The sequence below is a fragment of the Taudactylus pleione genome, unplaced genomic scaffold (genome assembly GCF_031769625.1).
Source record: "Taudactylus pleione unplaced genomic scaffold, aTauple2 ptg000253l, whole genome shotgun sequence".
NCBI lineage: Eukaryota > Metazoa > Chordata > Amphibia > Anura > Myobatrachidae > Taudactylus > Taudactylus pleione.
This window is the reverse complement of record NW_028284655.1, coordinates 6,134,667-6,155,792: the sequence shown is the minus strand read 5'-3', so window position 1 is coordinate 6,155,792 and position 21,126 is coordinate 6,134,667. Positions and strand designations below refer to the sequence as shown.

The 21,126-nt window shown below is 48.6% G+C and overlaps 2 protein-coding genes across 2 annotated transcripts; one reads left to right on the top strand and one right to left on the bottom strand.

Annotated features, from left to right (window-relative positions):
- Nucleotides 1-19,573: 19,573 nt before the first annotated feature.
- Nucleotides 19,574-20,029, bottom strand: LOC148515176 (histone H2B 1.1-like). Its single transcript, XM_088480486.1, has one exon. The coding sequence runs from the start codon at nucleotides 19,996-19,998 to the stop codon at nucleotides 19,618-19,620; it is 381 nt and encodes a 126-aa protein (XP_088336612.1). The 5' UTR covers nucleotides 19,999-20,029; the 3' UTR covers nucleotides 19,574-19,617.
- A 257-nt stretch (nucleotides 20,030-20,286) lies between these two features.
- Nucleotides 20,287-20,807, top strand: LOC148515175 (histone H2A type 1-like). Its single transcript, XM_088480485.1, has one exon. The coding sequence runs from the start codon at nucleotides 20,344-20,346 to the stop codon at nucleotides 20,734-20,736; it is 393 nt and encodes a 130-aa protein (XP_088336611.1). The 5' UTR covers nucleotides 20,287-20,343; the 3' UTR covers nucleotides 20,737-20,807.
- The last annotated feature ends 319 nt before the right edge of the window (nucleotides 20,808-21,126 follow it).

Below are 21,126 nucleotides of genomic sequence, written 5' to 3'. Positions count from 1 at the left end.
CATTAAAATAGTCCCATCACCATGACAACATGATGATGATCAGCAGCCCAGCTAGTCCCATGGTCACCCAAAAATCTAAATTTGTTTACCGCTCCACCCCTCCGCACCCAGAAATTAATGCTCACCTCTGCTCAATGTCATCATCCAGTGATAGTAGCACATGTAAGGGGTCCTATGGGGAAGCAATTGGTCTCTAAATAACCCACCTGTCAGCATTCAGGAAGTAAGCACCAATTACCATCTGCACCAGTATGGATTATTACTTGTATGATAATCTCTTCTTGTTATTCATTATATCTCAGTAATAATACATCATGCTTGCCTACTTTTGAAAAACCATTTCAGGGAGATTGTGAAAATTACACCTATGAGCACATCATTAAAATGGACGTGTACTGTTTAACCTGAGAACCATGTCATAAAGCAAAATATAAAAACAATTAATGAATTTGCAGAAAGACAAATATAGGGATTAATGTAGATATAAGTGATTGCTTTTACACACTGTGACTTTAGTATTTTCTCTGAATTTTATTTCCACCCAGTACAGTGTATTATGAGCCTCTAAATTCTATCCAGATGATGCCCTGTATTTCTTCATGTAGTTTCTCCGATTTATGAGGTTTAGCTTGTGGACTTGGGTACAAATTGTATCCACTAATGTTTCATAGAATAGTAACAGGAGGCAATCGGGAAGCCGACTGCCTAAATACCGGCAGCTGGCTTCCCGACTGTCTTATCCCGGCAAGGGTGAAATGCCGGGCGTCTAGATGTAGACGCCCGCATTTCCCCGACGCCGGGAGACCGGCGCCCGGCATCACGATCGTAGTGATGCCGGGCGCCGCGAGCGGATAGCTGCGGGGGGGGGGGAGGGTTAGGTTTAGGGCTCCCGGGGGGGACTTAGGGTTAGGCACCCCCCCGATGGAAGGTTAGGGTTAGGCTAGGGGGAGGGAGGGTTAGGATTAGGCACCCCCGGGGGGGACTTAGGGTTAGGCAACCCCCCGGGGGACTTAAGTTTAGGCAGCGGGGAAGGGGGTGGTTAGGGTTAGGCACTTAGAGGGGGGATTAGGGTTAGGCACTTGGGGGGTAAGTTAGGGTTAGGCACCCCTAAGGAGGGTTAGGGTTGTTAGGTTAGGTTAGTGGATACTTACCTATCCACGATCGGGATTTCCAGCGCTGTCGGGCTTCCGCTGCGTCGGACTCTGCTCCTGTCGGGCTGCCGCTGACGGGAATCGATCCCGCCGGCCATGCGGCCGGCAGTATTTCATACCAATTCCATAGTAACGATTGTATAATAACATTTACTATTTCCCATTAGTATCATATTGTGTCCAATGATGCAGCTGTTCTGATTATACTCAAATCTAATATTACTCACAATATGACAGCTGATGCCTTACATACAAATGTATTTGTAATGCTTTAATAATTAAATGATCATCATTTTATTGTCAATTTTGCATCGTTTGCTGATATATTGATCTATGTGGTTTTACTGCAATTATATGCTATGATCTCCCGGGCATTTGAGTAAAGATTGAATGTATCATATTGTTTAAATACAAAACTATCACCTCCCATGGTAGACAGACAGTGTACTGTTGGCGATTACGTTATCTCTTTCAAAAGTTTTTAGACCAGACAAGAGTCCTATTTTGTAGTGATGCAATATCACCGTCTGTACTGTATGTAGGTGGCGACTCTTTGCTGGGATACAAGTAAATAATTCCCGGTTAAATTGTCTCTTCCAGACATGCTTGTTCTACCAATGTGGCAAATTATTATAAAAATTTGCGCAACTACCCTCGGCTCCTCCTTATATGCACTTAGAAGGGATCCACTGCTTGCTCTGTGATTGGTCCACTTACACAGGAACCAATGAATTTTAGGTTCATGCACAGACCAATCAGCACATGTAAGATGGGGTTAACATGCCAATCAACTTCACCTGACAAGGCTACCCAATGGCGAAGCCAGTAAGCCTTATTTGCATGGGCTGCCTATAAATACTGTAGATCTGGGGACTGTAACATAGTAGTCACAGTTTTCCTTCTCTATAGCTAGAGGTTTGTCAGTGAAAATGCCTGAACCAGCCAAGTCTGCTCCTGCACCCAAGAAAGGCTCTAAGAAAGTGGTGACCAAGACCCAGAAGAAAGATGGGAAGAAGCGTAGGAAGACCAGGAAGGAGAGTTACGCCATTTACGTCTACAAGGTGCTGAAGCAGGTGCACCCTGATACCGGCATCTCCTCCAAGGCTATGGGCATCATGAATTCCTTTGTGAATGATATCTTTGAGCGCATTGCGGGGGAATCTTCCCGCCTGGCTCATTACAACAAGCGCTCCACCATCACATCCCGGGAGATCCAGACCGCTGTATGCCTGCTGCTGCCGGGAGAGCTGGCAAAGCACGCCGTGTCCGAGGGCACCAAGGCCGTCACCAAGTACACCAGCGCCAAGTGATTGTTTTCCTTTTCCGCCGGCCTCATTTGAACACAAAGGCTCTTCTAAGAGCCACCCACATCCGCTCTAATCGGGCTGTAATCATTGCTGTGACCTTATACTGTCTTATAGTAATCTGCTGTGTTCGCAACTCTAAAGTGTCCCCTCTTAACAACAGATTTGTATATGGCTTCCTGGACAGACTCCGGGCCTGATTCAGACCCACTCGCGAGCGGCTGTCCGCTCGCAAGTGGGTCGATGGTCTGCACTGCGCATGCGCACGACGGAGGGAGCTCCGTTGTGCGCATGTGCGAGACGCGACGAGCGAAGGACTTTCCTTCGCTCGTAGTGTCTGATCAAAGGGGGCGTGCTGTCGATGTTGATTGACAGCACGCCCCCTTTGGTGGGCGTGCCGGGGGGCGTGCCTGCCAGCCGGAGGCGTTCCCTAGGGAACGCCTACCGTCAGAAGCCGGCCCCACTGACATGATGTCAGTGGGAGTGATTTTGGCTCTGATAGAGCCAAAATCACTCCGGGCCTTGCGGTTGAGAAACTCAACCGCAGGCTTCTGCTCTCACTGGCGATGGTCAAGACCATCGCGACCATCATCCTGCACGCTCGTATAGGCTGTGGGTGGTGACCCACAGCTATACGAGCATCCAGGAGGACGCGCCATATTTATGGAGGTGGGCCCTGATTCAGAGCGAGCGCTCTGGTCAGAGCGTCCAGCTCTGAATCAGGGCCTCCGTGCGTTGTGCTAGAGGATTTAAGTTCTGCTTAAATTGGGGTTTCGTAGTTAATAACGGACCATGCTCTTAGTCTATATTTCCATATGAAATTATTTTAGCCTTTCGGTTTGATTTACAAATTAATTGACCAAAATGAGCTGTTTTTAATGGTAATGCTCCACGTGAGTTGCTCTATTTAATACAGCCTATGCAAAACATTAAAATGGCAATTCCATTCATCAGCATTTATAGGTCATGGCATTGTCTCCCGTAGGTTGGTGTTGGCGCTCAGTTAGAACATTCTTTGCTTTAAATCTGTAATAAAAGCGAGACGGATTTTGAACATTTCACTGATCTTTGCAACAATAGTGACCTCATGTGGCCACAGAGAGAATTGCTGTCTCTATGAATTATCTGTATTGCATGATGCATTATATTGCAGAGATGAGTTTTACACCATCTTTCACTGTGATAAGAGTAGTGTGTGCCATACATCCCCTGAAGCATTTCATCCGGTTCACTTCACCATTGCCAGCACCGGATGAAATGCTTCATCTGTAATATCTGTCCCCAGGATTATTCCTGCACAATTCTAAAATGCTGCCTGGTAAATTCCACAAAGCTTTAGTTTATTTCCATCATCTACCAGGGGTTTGGGTACACAATCCTGGTGCTCAGAATCCCGACGCATTATGGTAAGTATTTTAATTCTAACCCTTTCTCCAACCCACCTTTCTTGCAGCCTAACCGTGCTGTCACCCCTTCCCTCACAGTCTGACTCTAACCCTCACGCAGCATAACTCTAACCGTCCACCTTTTGGCTAGCCCTAATACTCACTGTTGGCATTCTGGAGCCAGGATACTGACTGCTGTTGGGATTCCGGCGCCAGGATTCTGACCGCCAGCATTGTGTACGCCAGGATGCAGACTACATCCCTTACCAGGAATTCCCGACTGTGAAATCCCGGCATGGGACTAATGATAGGCGTCAAAATCCTGACGCCTATCATTATCCACCCGCCGGAATCCCAACGCCCAGAATACCAAACCGGGCGTCATGAGCGGACAACAGCCAGGGGGGAGGGTTAGGTTTAGGGGCTCCCAGGAGGACCTCGGGTTAGACTAGGGGAAGGGGTGTTAGGTTTAGTGAGCGGGGCAGGGGGGATTAGGTTTAGGCACCCCTGGGGGGATGTTAGGTTTAGGCACAAGGGGGGAGGATAGGGTTAGGCACCCCTAAAGGAGGGTTAGAGGGGGGAGAGGGTTAGTTAAAATATTTACCTTGTCGGGATCTTCAGTCTTCTGCCTTCCGGCGTCGGGATTACATCTGCCTGGCTTATGTCTGGCAGTATGTCATACCGATTCCTGACTTGCTATAGAAAGGTTCCACAATATGCTGTCTGCAGTAACGCCTCTAGGGGTGTTCGACCTCTGCGGTCGCACATGGGCGCTCTCGTAGAGAGTGCACTCCTCTCCAGCATCCCGATTTTAGCGGGTCAGTAATGTCCTGCTGTTCCACCCGTGGGCTTAAGTGGTCCACGGGTGATCAATTCAGGAGGTTGGGGACCCCCTGCGGCGGTGCCGGACCCCCGGAGTGTGAATGTGTGAATGGATGCCGCACGCATGTGCGCGACATCCATTCACTGACAGGAGAGGGCTGGGGGAAGCCCAGCCAGTGACGGAGAGCTGGGCTTTACCCCCAGCCTGACATTATTTGGAGGCGTCCCATGCGGGCACGCCTCCAAATAACGTCACGCATAGGGCGTGGCCTATGGTAATTAGGCCACGCCACCAATTATGGTCGTGCGCTGCGAACCTGCGCACGATATAAAGGCGCCTTGTTATGGGCCGGCACAGGGTACTCCGACCCCTGGAGCCGGCCCTGGCTGTCTGATACAGATTACATAAACCATACAGTATGTGCCATTATACTCCAGAGCTTGATACACTTTTTAGAAGTACAATACAATGCATCAGGTCTGCTATGCCGATGATGGAGAAACCCTTATTTTTCCTTAAAAAGATATAAACATAATATGCATAAATTAAACACAAGACATTACATTCAAGTGTACTGTGTCACATACGAAAGGGGGTACTAGTAGAAAAGGTGTGCTGGGCGCCAAGATACTGAGATGCCCTTGCCACTCAGACTGGGCTCTGCAGTCACCAAAGTTCTGGCCGCTGCCACTACAGGGTATACTGCAGGCCATTGGCAAGAAGAGTAAGAATAGAGCAATAAAGGCTTTATTTTAATTTTGCAACAAAGTATGCAGTAGATCGCACAGCAGAAAGGCGCTTCAAGGAGGAGCATCAGAAGAAAGAAAAGATAAGCTTAAGTGATGAAAGAAACTGATGCCATAGAGACACATGGGTGGGGTGGAGAATGGGTTGCTGGAGCCAGGGAGACACTTAGTGGCTAGCTTTATGAGGGGAGTTGGAAGCGAAAAGATGGGAGTGGGGATGGAAGAGAGGGGTAAGAGGCTGGATCCTTCTGGAACCTTCTCTCGGAAATGCTTAAAGAGCATTACTGTGTGGCATAATGTGTATAAGGGGCTCTACTATGTAGTGTAATGTGTATAAGGGGCAATACTGTATGGCATGATGCATATCAGGAGCTCTACTGTGTGGCGTAACGTGAATAAGGGACACTACTGTGTGTAGTGGTGTAAGGTGAATAAGAGTTTGAAATAAGTAAGAGATAGAAGTAGCGGTGTACCTGGACAAACCATGTTGCAATGAAAGGGGTGCAAATACATTTATTTGATTTATTTTTGCATGTGGGCTAAATACTGGCTACTTTTACATGTAGCCCAGAAATGCTGGACAGCTTTATTTTTACACTGCAATTTAGATGTCAGTTTGGACACTCCCCTCCCAAATCTAACTCTCTGTAAACATTTTAAATCTGCCCCACCTGCAGTGCAGAATGGTTTTTAGCATGATCCACAGATACTTGCTCTTCCTTACATTGAATCAGGCCAAGTCTGAGGTGCTTGTTAATTATACTGGCCCCACTTGACATGGTGACAGGGCCCAACCTTTATATCTCTGCAGATTTGGAGGATTGAGTTTAAAAAGCCAACTCTCCATAAAGTGGATGGGAGCAGGTGGACTCTGCAGTAAGTACTGTAGCTGTAACATGAACACACACACATATTATATTTATATATAAATGTATATATATATATATATACTATAGATTAGGGATGAGCGGGTTCGGATTTCTGAATCCGAATCCCCCCGAGCCCCCCCCGATCCGAGACGCATCCGAGTCAGGCTCGACTTTTCCCACCTGACTCGGAACTGAAATCGAGGCAAAACATCATCATCCCGCCTTCAGGATCTCGCGGGTTTTGGATTCTATAAAAGGTACCCGCGTCGGCGCCATTTCTCACTCTGGCTGTGGACAGTGAAGAGGGAGGGTGGGAGCTAGGGCTGGCTGGGCTGTGTTGTGCTGCTGTTGTCCATAGGGGCTGTGACCACTCAGTCCATAGAGGCTGACTGGGCTGAGTTGTGCTGCTGTTGTCCATAGGGGCCGGCTGGGCTGTTTTGTGCTGCCGTCATAGGGGCTGGCTGGGCTGTGTTGTGCAGTCAGTTGTCCATAGGGGCTGTGTCCACTCCAAAGTCTATAGGGGCTGGCTGGACTGTGTTGTGCAGTGTCCCATAAAGGCTGTAGTCCTAGAGGGGTGCTGTAGTGTTGTCCAGGGGGTGATCTGTGCATCAGGGGTGCTCCCACAAAGTGCACTCCAAAAAAAAAATTTTTTTTCTCTGTTTGTGAATTGTGTGCGCTGTAGCCGCACATGCATCAACAAAGTAACGCCAAGCGTGCGCCTGTGTCATAGGTAAAGGGCCAGCTGGCTTGACCGTTAAAGGGTGCTGTAACCCCCAAAGTGCACTCCAAACAAAATAAAAAAATTATTTTCTGTGTTTGTGAATTGTGTGCACTGTGGCTGCACGTGCATCAACAAAGGAGCAGCGACAAGCGTGCGCCTGTGTCCCATAAGGTGACGTAACCCCCAAAGTGCACTCCACAAAAAATAAACAATTCTTTTTTTTCTGTGTTTGTGTGCGAAATGTATGCGCAGTAGCCGCACGTGCATCAACACAGCAGCAGCGCCAAGCATGCGCCTGTGTCATAAGTCAAGGGCCGATTTGGACATCTGGTCCGGACTGAAGGACGTGCCAACAATGTCAATTTCTGACATGTCTACTGTAACTGCATATGATACTGTCACCACTGACAGAATGGTGGAGGAATTATTTTCTGTGTTTGTGAATTGTGTGCACTGTGGCTGCATGTGCATCAACAAAGGAGCAGCGCCAAGCGTGCGCCTGTGTCATAAGTAAAGGGCCAGCTGGCTTATCCGTTAAAGAGTGCTGTAACCCCCAAAGGGCACTCCAAAAAAAAAATTTCTGTCTTTGTGAATTGTGTGGGCTGTAGTCGCACCTGCATCCTCAAAGCAGCAGCGACAAGCGTGGGTCTGTCTGTTAAAGGGTGGTGTAACCCCCAAAGTGCACTCCAAACAAAATAAAAAAATTATTTTCTGTGTTTGTGAATTGTGTGCACTGTGGCTGCACATGCATCAACAAAGGAGCAGTGCCAAGCGTGCGCCTGTGTCCCATAAGGTGGTGTAACCCCCAAAGTGCACTCCACAAAAAAATAAACAATTCTTTTTTTTTTCTGTCTTTGTGAATTGTGTGGGCTCTAGCCGCACCTGCATCCTCAAAGCAGCAGCGACAAGCGTGCATCTGTCTGTTAAAGGGTGGTGTAACCCCCAAAGTGCGCTCCACAAAAAATAAAAAATTCTTCTTTTTTTTCTGTCTTTGTGAATTGTGTGCACTGTAGCTGCACGTGCATCAACAAAGGAGCAGCGCCAAGCGTGCGCCTGTGTCCCATAAGTAAAGAGCCGGCTTGCTCATTTCTTAAAGGGTGGTGTAACCCACAAAGTGCACTAGTCTCCAACAAAAATAAAAAATTATTTTCTGTGTTTGTGTGCGCCTTAGCCGCACGTATATATCAATATAACATAAATGGAGGACCAAACTCTCTCCGATAAAAATAAAATAGGGAAAGATCAAGAACCACTTCCTCCTAGTGCTGAAGCTGCTGCCACTAGTCATGACATAGACGATAACATGCCATCAACGTCGTCTGCCAAGGCCGATGCCCAATGTCATAGTAGAGGGCATATACAATCCCAATGACAAAAGTTCAGGAAAATTACCTTAAAAAAAACATTTAAATCATCTGAGGAGAAACGTAAACTTGCCAATATGCCATTTACGACATGGAGTGGCATGGAACGGCTAAGGTCTTTCCCTATGTTCATGACTAGTGGTTCAGCTTCACATGACAAAGGAAGCCCTCCTCCCGCTACAAAAATCAAACGAGTTAAGCTGGCAAAAGCACAGCGAAGAACTGTGCGTTCTAAGAAGATATCACAAATCCCCAAGGAGAGTCCAAGTGTGGTGGCGGTTGCGATGCCTGACCTTCCCAGCACTGGACGGGAAGAGGTGGCTCTTTCCACCATTTGCACGCCCTCTGCAAGTGCTGAAAGGAGCACCCACAGTCCGCTTGCTGATATGCAAATTGAAGATGTCACTGTTGAAGTACAACAGGATGAGGATACTGGTGTAGCTGGCGCTGAGGAGGAAGTTGGCGAGGAGGATTCTGATGGTGATGTTGTTTGTTTAAATCAGGCTCCAGGAGAGACAGTTGTTGTCCGTGGGATGAAAGAGCCCATCACGGTAATGCCTGGGCAGAAGACCAAACATTCCACCTCTTTGGTCTGGCAATATTTCTATCCAAATCCGGACAACAACTGTCTTGCCATATGTACCATATGTAAAGATGAAATAACTAGGGGTAGGCACGTTAACCACCTAGGAACATCCTCCCTTATACATCACCTGCAGCGCGTTCATAAAAAGTTACTGTCAAGTTCAGAAACTTTGGCTAAGACCGTAAGCAGTCCAGGGACACCTAAATCCATTTGTCCTGTTGTATCCAAGCGCCTGCAAACCACACCGTCAACTCCCTCCTCATCAATTTCCTCCTCAGTCAGGATCGGAAGTAGTCCTGCAGGCCATGTCACTGGCATGACTGACTCTCCTATCCGGGATTCCTCCGGAGGATCCTGCATTGCTACGCCTACTGCTGCCGCTGCTGCTATTGCTGCTGGGAGTCGTTCATCATCCCAGAGAGGAAGTAGGAATACCACTACTTTTACTAAACAATTGACCCTCCAACAGTCCTTAGCGAGGAGGATGAAGTACGACAGCAGTCATCCTCAAGCAAAACGTATAACTGAGGCCTTGACTGCTATGTTGGTGTTAGATGTGCGTCCGGTATCCGCCATTAGTGCAGTGGGATTTAGACAATTGATGGAGGTACTGTGTCCCCGGTTCCAAAACCCATCTAGATTCCACTTCACTAAGCAGTTAATACCGAGACTGTACAGAAACGTCAGAAAAAGTGTCCTCAGTGTCCTGAAAAATGCGGTTGTACCCAATGTCTACTTAACCATGGACATGTGGACAAGTGGAACAGGGCAGACTAAGGACTATATGACTGTGACAGCCCACTGGGTAGATGTATCACCTTACGCAGCAACAACAGCAGCGTCACCAGTAGCAGCATCTCAGAAACGCCAGCTCATTCCAAGGCAGGCTACGCTGTGTATCACCGGTTTCAGTAAGAGGCACACCGCTGACAACCTCTTAGAGAAACTGAGGGAAATTATCGCCCAGTGGCTTACCCCACTTAGTCTCTCCTCTGGATTTGTGATATCTGACAATGCCACCAATATTGTGCGAGCATTACATCTGGGCAAATTCCAGCACGTCCCATGTTTTGCTTACACAATAAATTTTGTGGTGCAGAATTTTCTGAAAAGCGACAGGGGCGTGCAGGAGACGCTTTGGGTGGCCCGAAAAATTTCGGGCCACTTTTGCCATTCAGCAACTGTGTGCCGAAGACTGGAGCACCAGCAAACACTCTTGAACCTGCCCCGCCATCACCTGAAGCAAGAGGTTGTGATGCGGTGGAACTCAACCCTCTATATGCTTCAGAGGATGGAGGAGCAGCAAAAGGCCATTCAAGCATATACATCCACCTATGACATAGGCAAAGGAGGGGGTATGCACCTGACTCAAGCACAGTGGAGAATGATTTCCATGTTGTGCAAGGTTCTCCAGCCCTTCGAACTTGCCACACGTGAAGTCAGTTCAGACACTGCCAGCTTGAGTCAGGTCATTCCCCTCATCAGGCTTTTGCAGAAGCAGCTGGAGAAAGTGAAGAGGAGCTGAGACGGAGCAATTCCGCTCGGCATGTGGGACTTGTGGATGAAGCCCTTCATTCGCTTTGCCAGGATTCCAGGGTGATCAATCTGTTGAAATCAGACCACTACATTTTGGCCACCGTGCTTGTTCCTAGGTTTAAAGCCTATGTGGTGTCTCTAATTCTGGCCAACACAAGCCTGCAGAGGTGCAAAGACCTGCTGGTGAAAACACTGTCAGCTGAAGCGGAACGTGACATGTCACAGCTCCTTCTTCAATTTCTCCCGCAAGTGGGGCTGCCAGGAAACAACTTAGGTATCCTAAGCAACCCGCTGGTGGTGATGCAGGGCAGGCAGGACCAAGTTTGGACATCTGGTCCGGACCGAAAGACCTGCCAACAATTGCTGACATGTCTACTGTCACTGCATATGATACAATCACCATTGACAGAATGGTGGAGGATTACATCGGTGACAGCATCCAAGTAGGCATGTCAGACAGTCCGTACCTGTACTGGCAGGAAAAAGAGGCAATTTGGAGGCCCCTGTACAAACTAGCTCTATTTTACCTGAGTTGCCCCCCCATCCAGTGTGTACTCTGAAAGAGTGTTTAATGCAGCCGGGAACCTTGCCAGCGAAAGGTGTAGGAGGTTGCTTCCACAAAATGCGGAGAAGATGATGTTCATAAAAATTAATTATCAACTCGTCCAGGGAGACCAGCCTCCAGAACGTACAGAGGGACCTGTGGTGGTGGATTCCAGCGGGGACGAATTAATATTCTGTGAGGATGAGGATGTACACAACACTGAAGAGGGTGAAGAATCGGTGGATGAGGACGACATCTTGCCTCCGTAGAGCCAGTTTGTGAAGGGACAGATTAATTGCCAGCTTGTTTTGTGGGGGCCCAAACGAACCAATCATTTCAGCCACAGTCGTGTGGCAGACCCTGGTGCTGAAATGATTGGTTTGTTAAAGTGTGCATGTCCTGTTTATGCAACATAAGGGTGGGTGGGAGGGCCCAAGGACAATTCCATCTTGCACCTCTTTTTTTTCTTTGCATTATGTACTGTTGGGGCCTAGTTTTTCAAACTGCCATCCTGTCTGCCACTGCAGTGTCACTCCTAGATGGGCCACGTGTTTGTGCTGCCCACTCATGTCGCTTAGCATAGTCATCCAGCTACCTCGGTGCAACCTTTTGGACTAAAACAATATTGTGACGTGTGAGGTGTTCAGAATAGACTGGAAATGAGTGGAAATGAATGCTATTGAGGTTAATAATAGCATAGGAGCAGAAAAACCCACAAATTCTGTGATTTTAGCTGTTTTTATGCTTTTTTTCAAAAAAATACAGATCCAAATCACAAAACCCAGAACCCAAAACACGGAAGGGTGGTTTTGGCAAAACCAATCCAGATCCAAAACACGAAGAGAGATCCAGATCCAAAACCAAAACACAAATCACGAAAAGTGGCCGCTGCACACCCCTACAATATATATATATAGTTATATACATATATATATATATATATATATATATATATACTCCAAAGCTGTAGCCGGCACTCCAAAGTAAAGGTGTATAGCCAGGGTGCACTTCCGGAAGCCCTCTGCAGAACCCTTCAATACATAAGTAATGGCAGCACTCCGTGGACTTTAAAATAAATACAGTACTCCGTCTGGTATGACCAACGTTTCAGATGTTTACTACATCTTTTTTCAAGGTCCTTGAAAAAAGATGTAGTAAACATCTGAAACGTTGGTGATACCAGACGGAGTACTGGTAATCTGCCTTCCTCTTTAAAAGGGCCCCACTATTCTTAATCTGGCCTCACAACAGTACCATTATGACACAATCGCGACACTTGCCCGCTACACGCCTCCCACAGTGCTGACCTGGCTTCCCCCTTCTAGGTCAGTAGTGAAAGGCATAAGTAAAAAAGGCAACCATGAGAAGACCAGGGTTATTAGAGGGCAGCCAAGTACAAGACAGCACCTGTCAAGGTGACAAGGCTCAGCAGTAGTGTGCAGGGGCGTTTTAAGAAAGGAGGGGGCCCGTGTGCAGACTCAATGTGGGCCCCCTCCTCTTTCTAGCAGTGGCGCAGCAGTGCCAGAATACACTACTCATGCGTGGGTCTCCAGGGAAATGGCACCCGCGCCACTTTCCCAGGGACAGCAGTACTGAGCATGCACCACCATTTTCCCAGTGACTTTTCCTGCTCTGCAGTCCCGGAAAGTAGCAGCACTACTGGAGATAATGGACAGATACATACAGTGTCAGACTGGGGCATGAAGGGCCCACCAAGAAAATGCAACAGAAGGGGCCCGCTGAACAGAGCCGGCCCTAGGCATAGGCATAATAAACAAATGCCTAGGGGCGACTCTAATGTCTAGTGGCATTACAGGGCTCTGCCACGTGTTCACCACCACCGGCGCTGCATGCCCCTCCTCCCTACCATGCTGCTGCCGCGATCTGAGCGTTGAGCCGCCCAGGTCAGAATGAGCTTCTGTTCAGAAGCTCATTCTGGCTACAGGAGGAAACAAGATGGCCACGGGAGGTCATGCTGCGCATGCCCAGCCGCGTCCATTCCTCCCATGGGCCTTTGCGGAGCAGAGCCGTGACTGACACGGCTCTGCCTCCACCTCCACAGGACCAGGCACACGGTGGTAGTGTGGACCGCACATAAGTGCAGTCCGCACTACACTGCCAGGGACAAACACACAGCCACCGGTGCCGGCAGCTGTGTGCATGTTTTAGCAGCCGATGAGAGTCAGACAGACTCTCATCGGCTGCTGTGCCCACTGCCGGAGCCGAGCTTCTGGCTCCCGCAGTGGCTGATGGTAGAGACGTAATGGAATTTTTATTTTTTTTCCGTGTGTGTGTGTCGGGCACTGCTGGGGAGGGACTACTACCATTTGCACTGTTTGGGGGGATCTACTACCAGGTGCACTGCTGGAGGGGGGACTACTACCATTTGCACTGTTAGGGGGGACTACTACCAGGGGCACTGCTGGAGGGGGGACTACTACTATTTGCACTGTTAGGGGGGACTACTACCAGTGGCACTGCTGGATGGTGGGGACTACTACCATTTGCACTGTTAGGGGGGACTACTACCAGGGGCACTGCTGGAGGTGGGACTACTACCATTTGCACTGTTAGGGGGGACTACTACCAGTGGCACTGCTGGATGGTGGGGACTACTACCATTTGCACTGTTAGGGGGGACTACTACCAGGGGCACTGCTGGAGGGGGGACTACTACCATTTGCACTGTTAGGGGGGACTACTACCCGGGGCACTGCTGGAGGGGGGACTACTACTAGGGGCACTGCTGGGGGGAACTATATATATATATACTGTATATACATATATAATATATATGTATATACACACACATTATATATATATGTGTGTGTGTGTATATATATATGTATATATATACACACTTACTGTATATACACACACACACACACACACATATATATATACACATACATTCAGCCCGACACTCTGGATATATTTACTGGTAATCTCGAGGGTGCCCTCCTAGCATAATAAACTAATTCCTATACCGAGCTGAACATCCCCTCAGGAAAAAAACATGCGGCACTCCTCAGTAGTTGTAACAAAGTGATATTTTGTCACAAATCACATAGGTTCTGTTGATGTTTCACGACCCATTGGTTTTTTCATCATGACATGTCCTGATGAAAAGACAGATGGGTCTTAAAACGTTGACAGCACCTACTGAGGAGGGCCACCTGTTTTTTTTCCTGAGGGGCCATCTGGCTTGCGACAAGACCCTAGTAGTAGGGTCTTGTTGCCGCAAGCCCCAGAGAGATTTCGACTCTAACAGAGCCGAAATCTCTCCCACTGACATCACTCGTTTGGGCAATCAATCTCTCCCCCTCCCTTTTGGGCAGCCACTCCCCCGGTCCGCCCACCAAAGGGGGCGAGGTGTCACTCAACATCGACAGCTCGCCCCCTTTGTTGCGAGACCCGGAGCGACGGAGTGCCCGTCGCTATCCGGGTCTCGCGCATGCGCACGATGGAGCCGGCTCCGTCATCCGCAAGCGCACTGGTCCACCATCGACCCGGTTGCGAGCGCACAGCACTTGCGACCGGGTTTGAATTAGGCCCAGTGTTACTGGAATCTCTACTCTAAATCTGCCAATATGTCCCCAAAATATAATACAAAAGGTGCATACACACGTAACGATTTTTTGAACGATTTAATGATAACGACGTCGCAGTTGTTCAAAAAATTGTTCACTTTCTGAGTTACAACGATGAACGATAATCGTTCAAGCGCGCTCCCGTTTGTACTGTAGTTTGTAGTTCATCGTCCATTTCAGACTGTCCAACATAACGATTTTCATTAAGGGAAGGAACATTTTTCGTTCATCATTCAAAAAATCATTTTCAAGGGAAAAACTGAACGGAAATCGTTCATTAACAAAATCGTTACGTGTGTATGCACCAAAAGGGTTAACAAAACTGCCACAGACTGGTGCACACACAAGTACCACATGCCTGCACTGACAGGGACATAGGTAAGCCCATACCCTCACAGATAGTGGCATAGGTACGTCCATGCCCGTACAGACAAGGGCACAGACAGGTAAGCATATACCCACGCAGACAGGTGCACACACAGGTGACCACATGCCAGCATAGACAGGGGCACAGGTAAGCCCATGTCCGTACAAAAAGGGGCACAAATACGCCCATGCCCATCCAATGGGCACAGGTAATCACATGCAGATAGGGACTCAGGTAACCCATGCCTGCACTTACACAAGTACAATGTACAGGTAAACACCACACAACACATTACTGTACAGAAATCTGATAACCCCTGAACGACAGCCCCCTCCCCATTCAACAGTCTAAGAATCAAGGTAATAGGGGATAGGGTATATGAATGGTGATGGCTCTTCCTCTTTATAATAAAGTAAAACAGCAGAAAGTTTGTGTTATAATATATACAATTCTATAAATGGATGTATATGGGATATTTTTATTATTGTAACTTTTCCAATATCTATTATGCTGGGTTTGCTGTGTACATGGAATGACTGCTCCAGCCAGATGAGACAGTTTATGGACTGAGGGCCTGATTCAGACCCGGACGCTAACCGCAGTGCGCTCGCTATTCCCGATGGTTGCTAATCTGCGCATGCCTATGCATCGCAGTGCGCGTGCACAAACTACACAGTGCGTTCTCAGATTCCTCGTTCGCCCAGCACAGCCAGCCCAGCACAGCCAGCCCAGCAGAGTGAGTGACAGGAGAGGCCGTTTGTGGGTGGTGACGGGGGCAGTCCAGTAAAAACAGGGGGTTGGAGATGAGAACGCAGGCGTGCATAATAAACAGGCAGCGGCATAGTACACGTCACCAGCCATTTTTTTACTCTGTTTTCCTCGCAATGCTTGCGGTAGAAAAAAGCTGCCACAAGCACTGCGTTCACATCCGATAGTGGTCCATGTACCAATGTTTTCACAAACTTCCAGGAGATGACGTGGGGCAGTGGGCGTCTCTGCATTCGCTAAGGGGAGTCTGCATGCACAAAGCGAACGCTCGTACATGTAAGATGGGCGTGCTTATGCCTTGGCGAGCAGTCGCTCCCCGCCGCATCACTTTCAAATATTTGCATACACATCGAGCGAGCGTACGCTCATAGCGACCGGGTCTGTATCAGGCCCTGAGTGCTGTCACGGCACACACACACACACGTAGTCTCTGCAAGCACACAGCCTCAGCACATATGTATACACATATCTTGTAGTCCCAGCACACACCATGAGTTCTTAGAACACACCATGCAGTCTCAGCACACATGCACACACCATGCAGTCTCAGCACACATGCACACACCATGCAGTCTCAGCACGCATGCACACACCATGCAGTCTCAGCACGCATGCACACACCATGCAGTCTCAGCACGCATGCACACACCATGCAGTCTCAGCACGCATGCACACACCATGCAGTCTCAGCACGCATGCACACACCATGCAGTCTCAGCACACATGCACACACCATGCAGTCTCAGCACACATGCACACACCATGCAGTCTCAGCACACATGCACACACCATGCAGTCTCACTAGGGAACTACTGTAGCCAGAACTTACCTTTAGCCCTATAGCTAATGATAGGTGTTGGGATTTCAACACCTATCTTTAGTCCCATGTCGGGCTTTTAGTGTCGGGATTTCGGCATCCGGGATAGCGGCCGCCAGTAGGGTTAGGCACCACCTAACAGTACGTCACTGGTGCCCAGCTGCTAAGAGTGTTACGATCGCTTATACAGCAATGTGTATATAAACCCCATGTCCTTGTCCTGCAAGTCACTGATTTCTTGTTCACTTGTTTATGCACTTTAAAAGGTTCTGCGGAACACTTGTGGCGCCATATAAATATAATTACCTTTGCGGTAATCATTAATGATGAACAAACTGCACGATAGCTGAAAATCAACCGCAGTGGTGTAACTAGGGGGGTCGGGCAGGGTGCGTGCCCTGGGCGCCGAGGGCCCGGTGGCGCAGGGGGGCACCGCCGGCCACGGTCCGGCCCGCCCTAGTTAGCCACCAGTGTAGCGCCGACCGCAGTGAGTGCGGCCAGCGCTACACATTTAGACAGGACCGGTGCTAGGCTTCCAGCGCCGGTCCTGTGCTGCACAGCTGAGCCCGTTCCCTCCCCCTGAGTGCTTGCCCAATAGCGCTAGGAGGCGGGCTCAGGTTGTGCATAACACACGCATCGCCGCCAGCGCTGGCGGCGATGCATGTGTTAAACAGCAGCCAATGAGAGTCAGATAGACTCTCATTGACTGCTGCAGCACCCACTGCAAGAGCCGGGCTTCCATCCGGCTCCTGCAGTGGGTAATGGGACAGATGTCATGACATCATGACGTCTCTCCCATAATGCTGAGCGTGCCAGCCTGGGAGGACTGGCGGGCGGCGGCGGGAGCGGTGTCGCGGACCGGAGCAGCAGCAGTGTGGATTCAGGTAAGTATATTTTTATATATTTTTTTTTTTAAACCTGTCTGCACTACTGGGGGCACAAAGGGGGAGGGGGTGGCTACTACTGGGGGGACCTCTACTGGGGGTGGGGGCACAACGGGGAGGGGTAGCTACTACTGGGGGCACCATTATTGGGAGAACCTCTACTGGGGGGGGGCTACTACTGGGGGCACTTAATCGGGAGGGGGAACCTCTACTGGGGACTACTACTTGGGGGGGGTAACTACCACTGGGGGCATTATAAAAGGGGCCTACTACTAGAGGCACTGCACTGGGGGGACCACTACTGGGGGCAATAATAGGAAGGGGGGGACTACTACTGGGGGCACTATATAAAGGGCACTGCATAAGGGTATACCGCTACATGGCGCACTGCATTGTGGGGACTGCTACTGGGGGCACTGCATAAGAGGGAACACAACATGGGGCACTGCATTTGGGGGGCCACTACTGAGGGTACTGACTAAGGGGAACTAACTGGGGGCTGTATAAGGGGGACCACTACTGGGGATACTGTATAAGGGGCACTACTATGGGCCTGCATAACAGGGACCACAACTGCATACTGGGGGTACTGTATAAGGGGTACTACTGGGGTTAAGGTGCATATGGATAGGAATGTTCAGCGTGAAAATAAAGGGGTGTTTCATGTTGACACGCCCATTTTTTCCTGCATGTGCACATCGGGGGTGGGGGGGGCTCCCTTTTCAAATTTGCCCTGGGCTCCAAATACCCTAGTTACGCCACTGATCAACCGTATTCTTATTTACAACAAAATAAATTTTAGGCTGTTCAGTATGACTCCAGCGTTGACAATGCATACAGTCTAAAAAAAAATTATTATTATTTATTAACAGTTTCTTATATAGCGCAGCATATTCCGTTGCGCTTTACAATTGTAAACATTAATAGAACAAAACTGGGTAATAACAGACAGATATATAGGTAGGGAGGACCTGCTCGCAAAAATGAAAATCTACATGTTCATCAAGCTCATTTGGATTATTGTAGGTGGCCCTTAAAATGGCCTTAGTAAGGGTTTTTGAAAACGAGATCATCTGGAGCTATTTAACCTCCAAAGCCTTACAGCGTGCGGCCCTGGCGCTTGAGAGCATAGACCACATCCATACCGGTCACAGTCTTCCCCTTGGCGTGCTCGGTGTAAGTGACGGCGTCCGGATCACATTCTCCAGAAATACTTTCAGCACCCCGCGGGTCTCCTCATAGATGAGGCCAGAACTGCGCTTCACGCCCCCTCTCCGGGCTAGACGTCGGATGGCGGGCTTTGTGATACCCTGGATGTTATCCCGCAGCACCTTCCTATGACGCTAGGCTCCACCTTTCCCGAGTCCCTTATCGCCTTTGCCTTTCCGTGACATCTTGCAAACTGCTACAGATCAGCACCAAGCTAGAATAAGCAGCACGTGTACCAGCTGCCATGTCTTAAGATGAATGCGGACCTGATGGAAGACATATTTGAGAGGAGGAGCCTTCTGCATTACTCCCTTTCTTTTCTAAAGACAGGACATAGTTCTCTGTGAGGCTACTTATTACCATTAAATTGCAGTCTCTGAAAATCAGCCGCAGCGTAACTTTAATTCTATCATCTCAGCTGCCTGAGACTGTTAGTAAAAAGAACTTGCAACAGTATCCATTACAATGAATACTATTTCAAATTCAGAAATATGTAACTTTTTCTAAGTCCTTGAAAATCAGCAGCAGGCCAACCACACCGATCCTAACAATTCCGCTGCCAGTGAAAACAGGATTCAAGATTAAATTATCATTATAAATCTATACCAATATAGTTATTTCCAGTATACAGTATGATGTGGATAATGTGCTGTTATTCTCTTATCCAGATTTTAATCAATCAAGGGTTGTAATTACATGTTTGTATTCTTTCAGAGATCAATTGTAATTATTTTTTTCAAACAAAGCGAGTGTTAATTTTCATGTACATTAAATTTAAAGCTGGAGGGTGTGTGTATACGGTCAGAAGAAAATCAGTCTATATAACCTCGGTTACTGCCATTCAGCCATGTGTAGGGAGTAGAGACAGCACAAACTGCGATTGTTACAGCCCGTTTAGGGAGGAGATGGGTGGCTCTTAGAAGAGCCTTTGTGTTCATGTGGGATTGGTGTGTTCACTTGGCGCTGGTGTATTTGGTGACGGCCTTGGTGCCCTCGGACACTGCGTGCTTGGCCAGCTCACCCGGTAACAGCAGGCGTACAGCGGTCTGGATCTCCCGGGAGGTGATGGTGGAGCGCTTGTTGTAATGAGCCAGGCGGGAAGATTCCCCTGCAATGCGCTCAAAGATATCATTCACAAAGGAGTTCATGATGCCCATAGCCTTGGAGGAGATGCCGGTATCAGGGTGCACCTGTTTTAGCACCTTGTAAACGTAAATAGCGTAACTCTCCTTCCTGGTCTTCCTACGCTTCTTCCCGTCTTTCTTCTGGGTCTTGGTCACCGCTTTCTTAGAGCCTTTCTTGGCCGCCGGAGCAGACTTCGGGAGATCAGGCATTCTTAACCAACCAAACCAATATATCCAGGAACAAAAGAGAAAATGTGTTGCTAATCTAGCCCAGATCTACTCTATTTATAGGCACCCCATGCAAATGAGGCTTCAGTCTTCTGGCTGCACTATTGGGTATACGTTAATTTGCAGCGACATCATAACTCCACACTCTACATGCTGATTGGTTTGTGCATGAACTTGAGCTGCATTTCGCACTGTGAAAAGAGGACCAATCACAGAGCAAAACTTTGGATACATGTGTGTGTGTATATAAGGAGTAGGGCTGGATTATAATAGAAACACATTTATTGCGCAGTTTTAACGAGAGTTTATTTACGCTAGTACCTCATCATGTCTGGAAGAGGAAAACAAGGCGGCAAGACCCGGGCTAAAGCCAAGACTCGTTCATCTCGGGCCGGTCTCCAGTTCCCGGTTGGTCGCGTTCACCGTCTACTGAGAAAGGGAAACTATGCCGAGCGTGTTGGTGCCGGGGCCCCGGTGTATTTGGCTGCAGTACTCGAATACCTGACTGCTGAGATTCTAGAGCTTGCAGGGAACGCCGCCCGTGACAACAAGAAGACCCGCATCATCCCCCGCCACCTGCAGCTCGCCGTGCGCAACGATGAGGAGTTAAACAAGCTGCTGGGTGGGGTGACCATCGCCCAAGGAGGAGTCCTGCCCAACATCCAGGCCGTGCTGCTGCCCAAGAAAACTGAGAGCCACAAGGCAGCTAAGGGCAAGTAATGTGATGCGGGTAACTTCCACCACAGAACTGATGTCCCTAAAACACAACAAAGGCTCTTTTCAGAGCCAACCACGTCTTCCCAGGAGAGCTGAGAAAACTGCGCTTTAGTTGCTGCTTTGCTTTATTAGTACTACGGTTTATAACTTCCATACACAAGCAGCATTGAGACTGGATTAGAGTGGCAGTGTGTCTACAAAACGATCTGTGCACGGTACTGTGAGATGTTGCTCTATGCTTGCATAGAAGCCTTCACCTCCCAAGAAAGATTTTAGGGGAATTGCCAAACTACACAATCATTTTATATCAATTTGATTAGGGGAACTAGGGGACTGGTTGGGCAACACGCATAAGTAACTTACCAGTGTGAGACGCTTACACCTAGAATCCTG

Excerpts from the sequence above, each read along its gene's own strand:
- LOC148515175 (XM_088480485.1), top strand. The coding sequence starts at position 20,344 with ATGTCTGGAAGAGGAAAACAAGGCGGCAAGACCCGGGCTAAAGCCAAG.
- LOC148515176 (XM_088480486.1), bottom strand. The coding sequence starts at position 19,998 with ATGCCTGATCTCCCGAAGTCTGCTCCGGCGGCCAAGAAAGGCTCTAAG.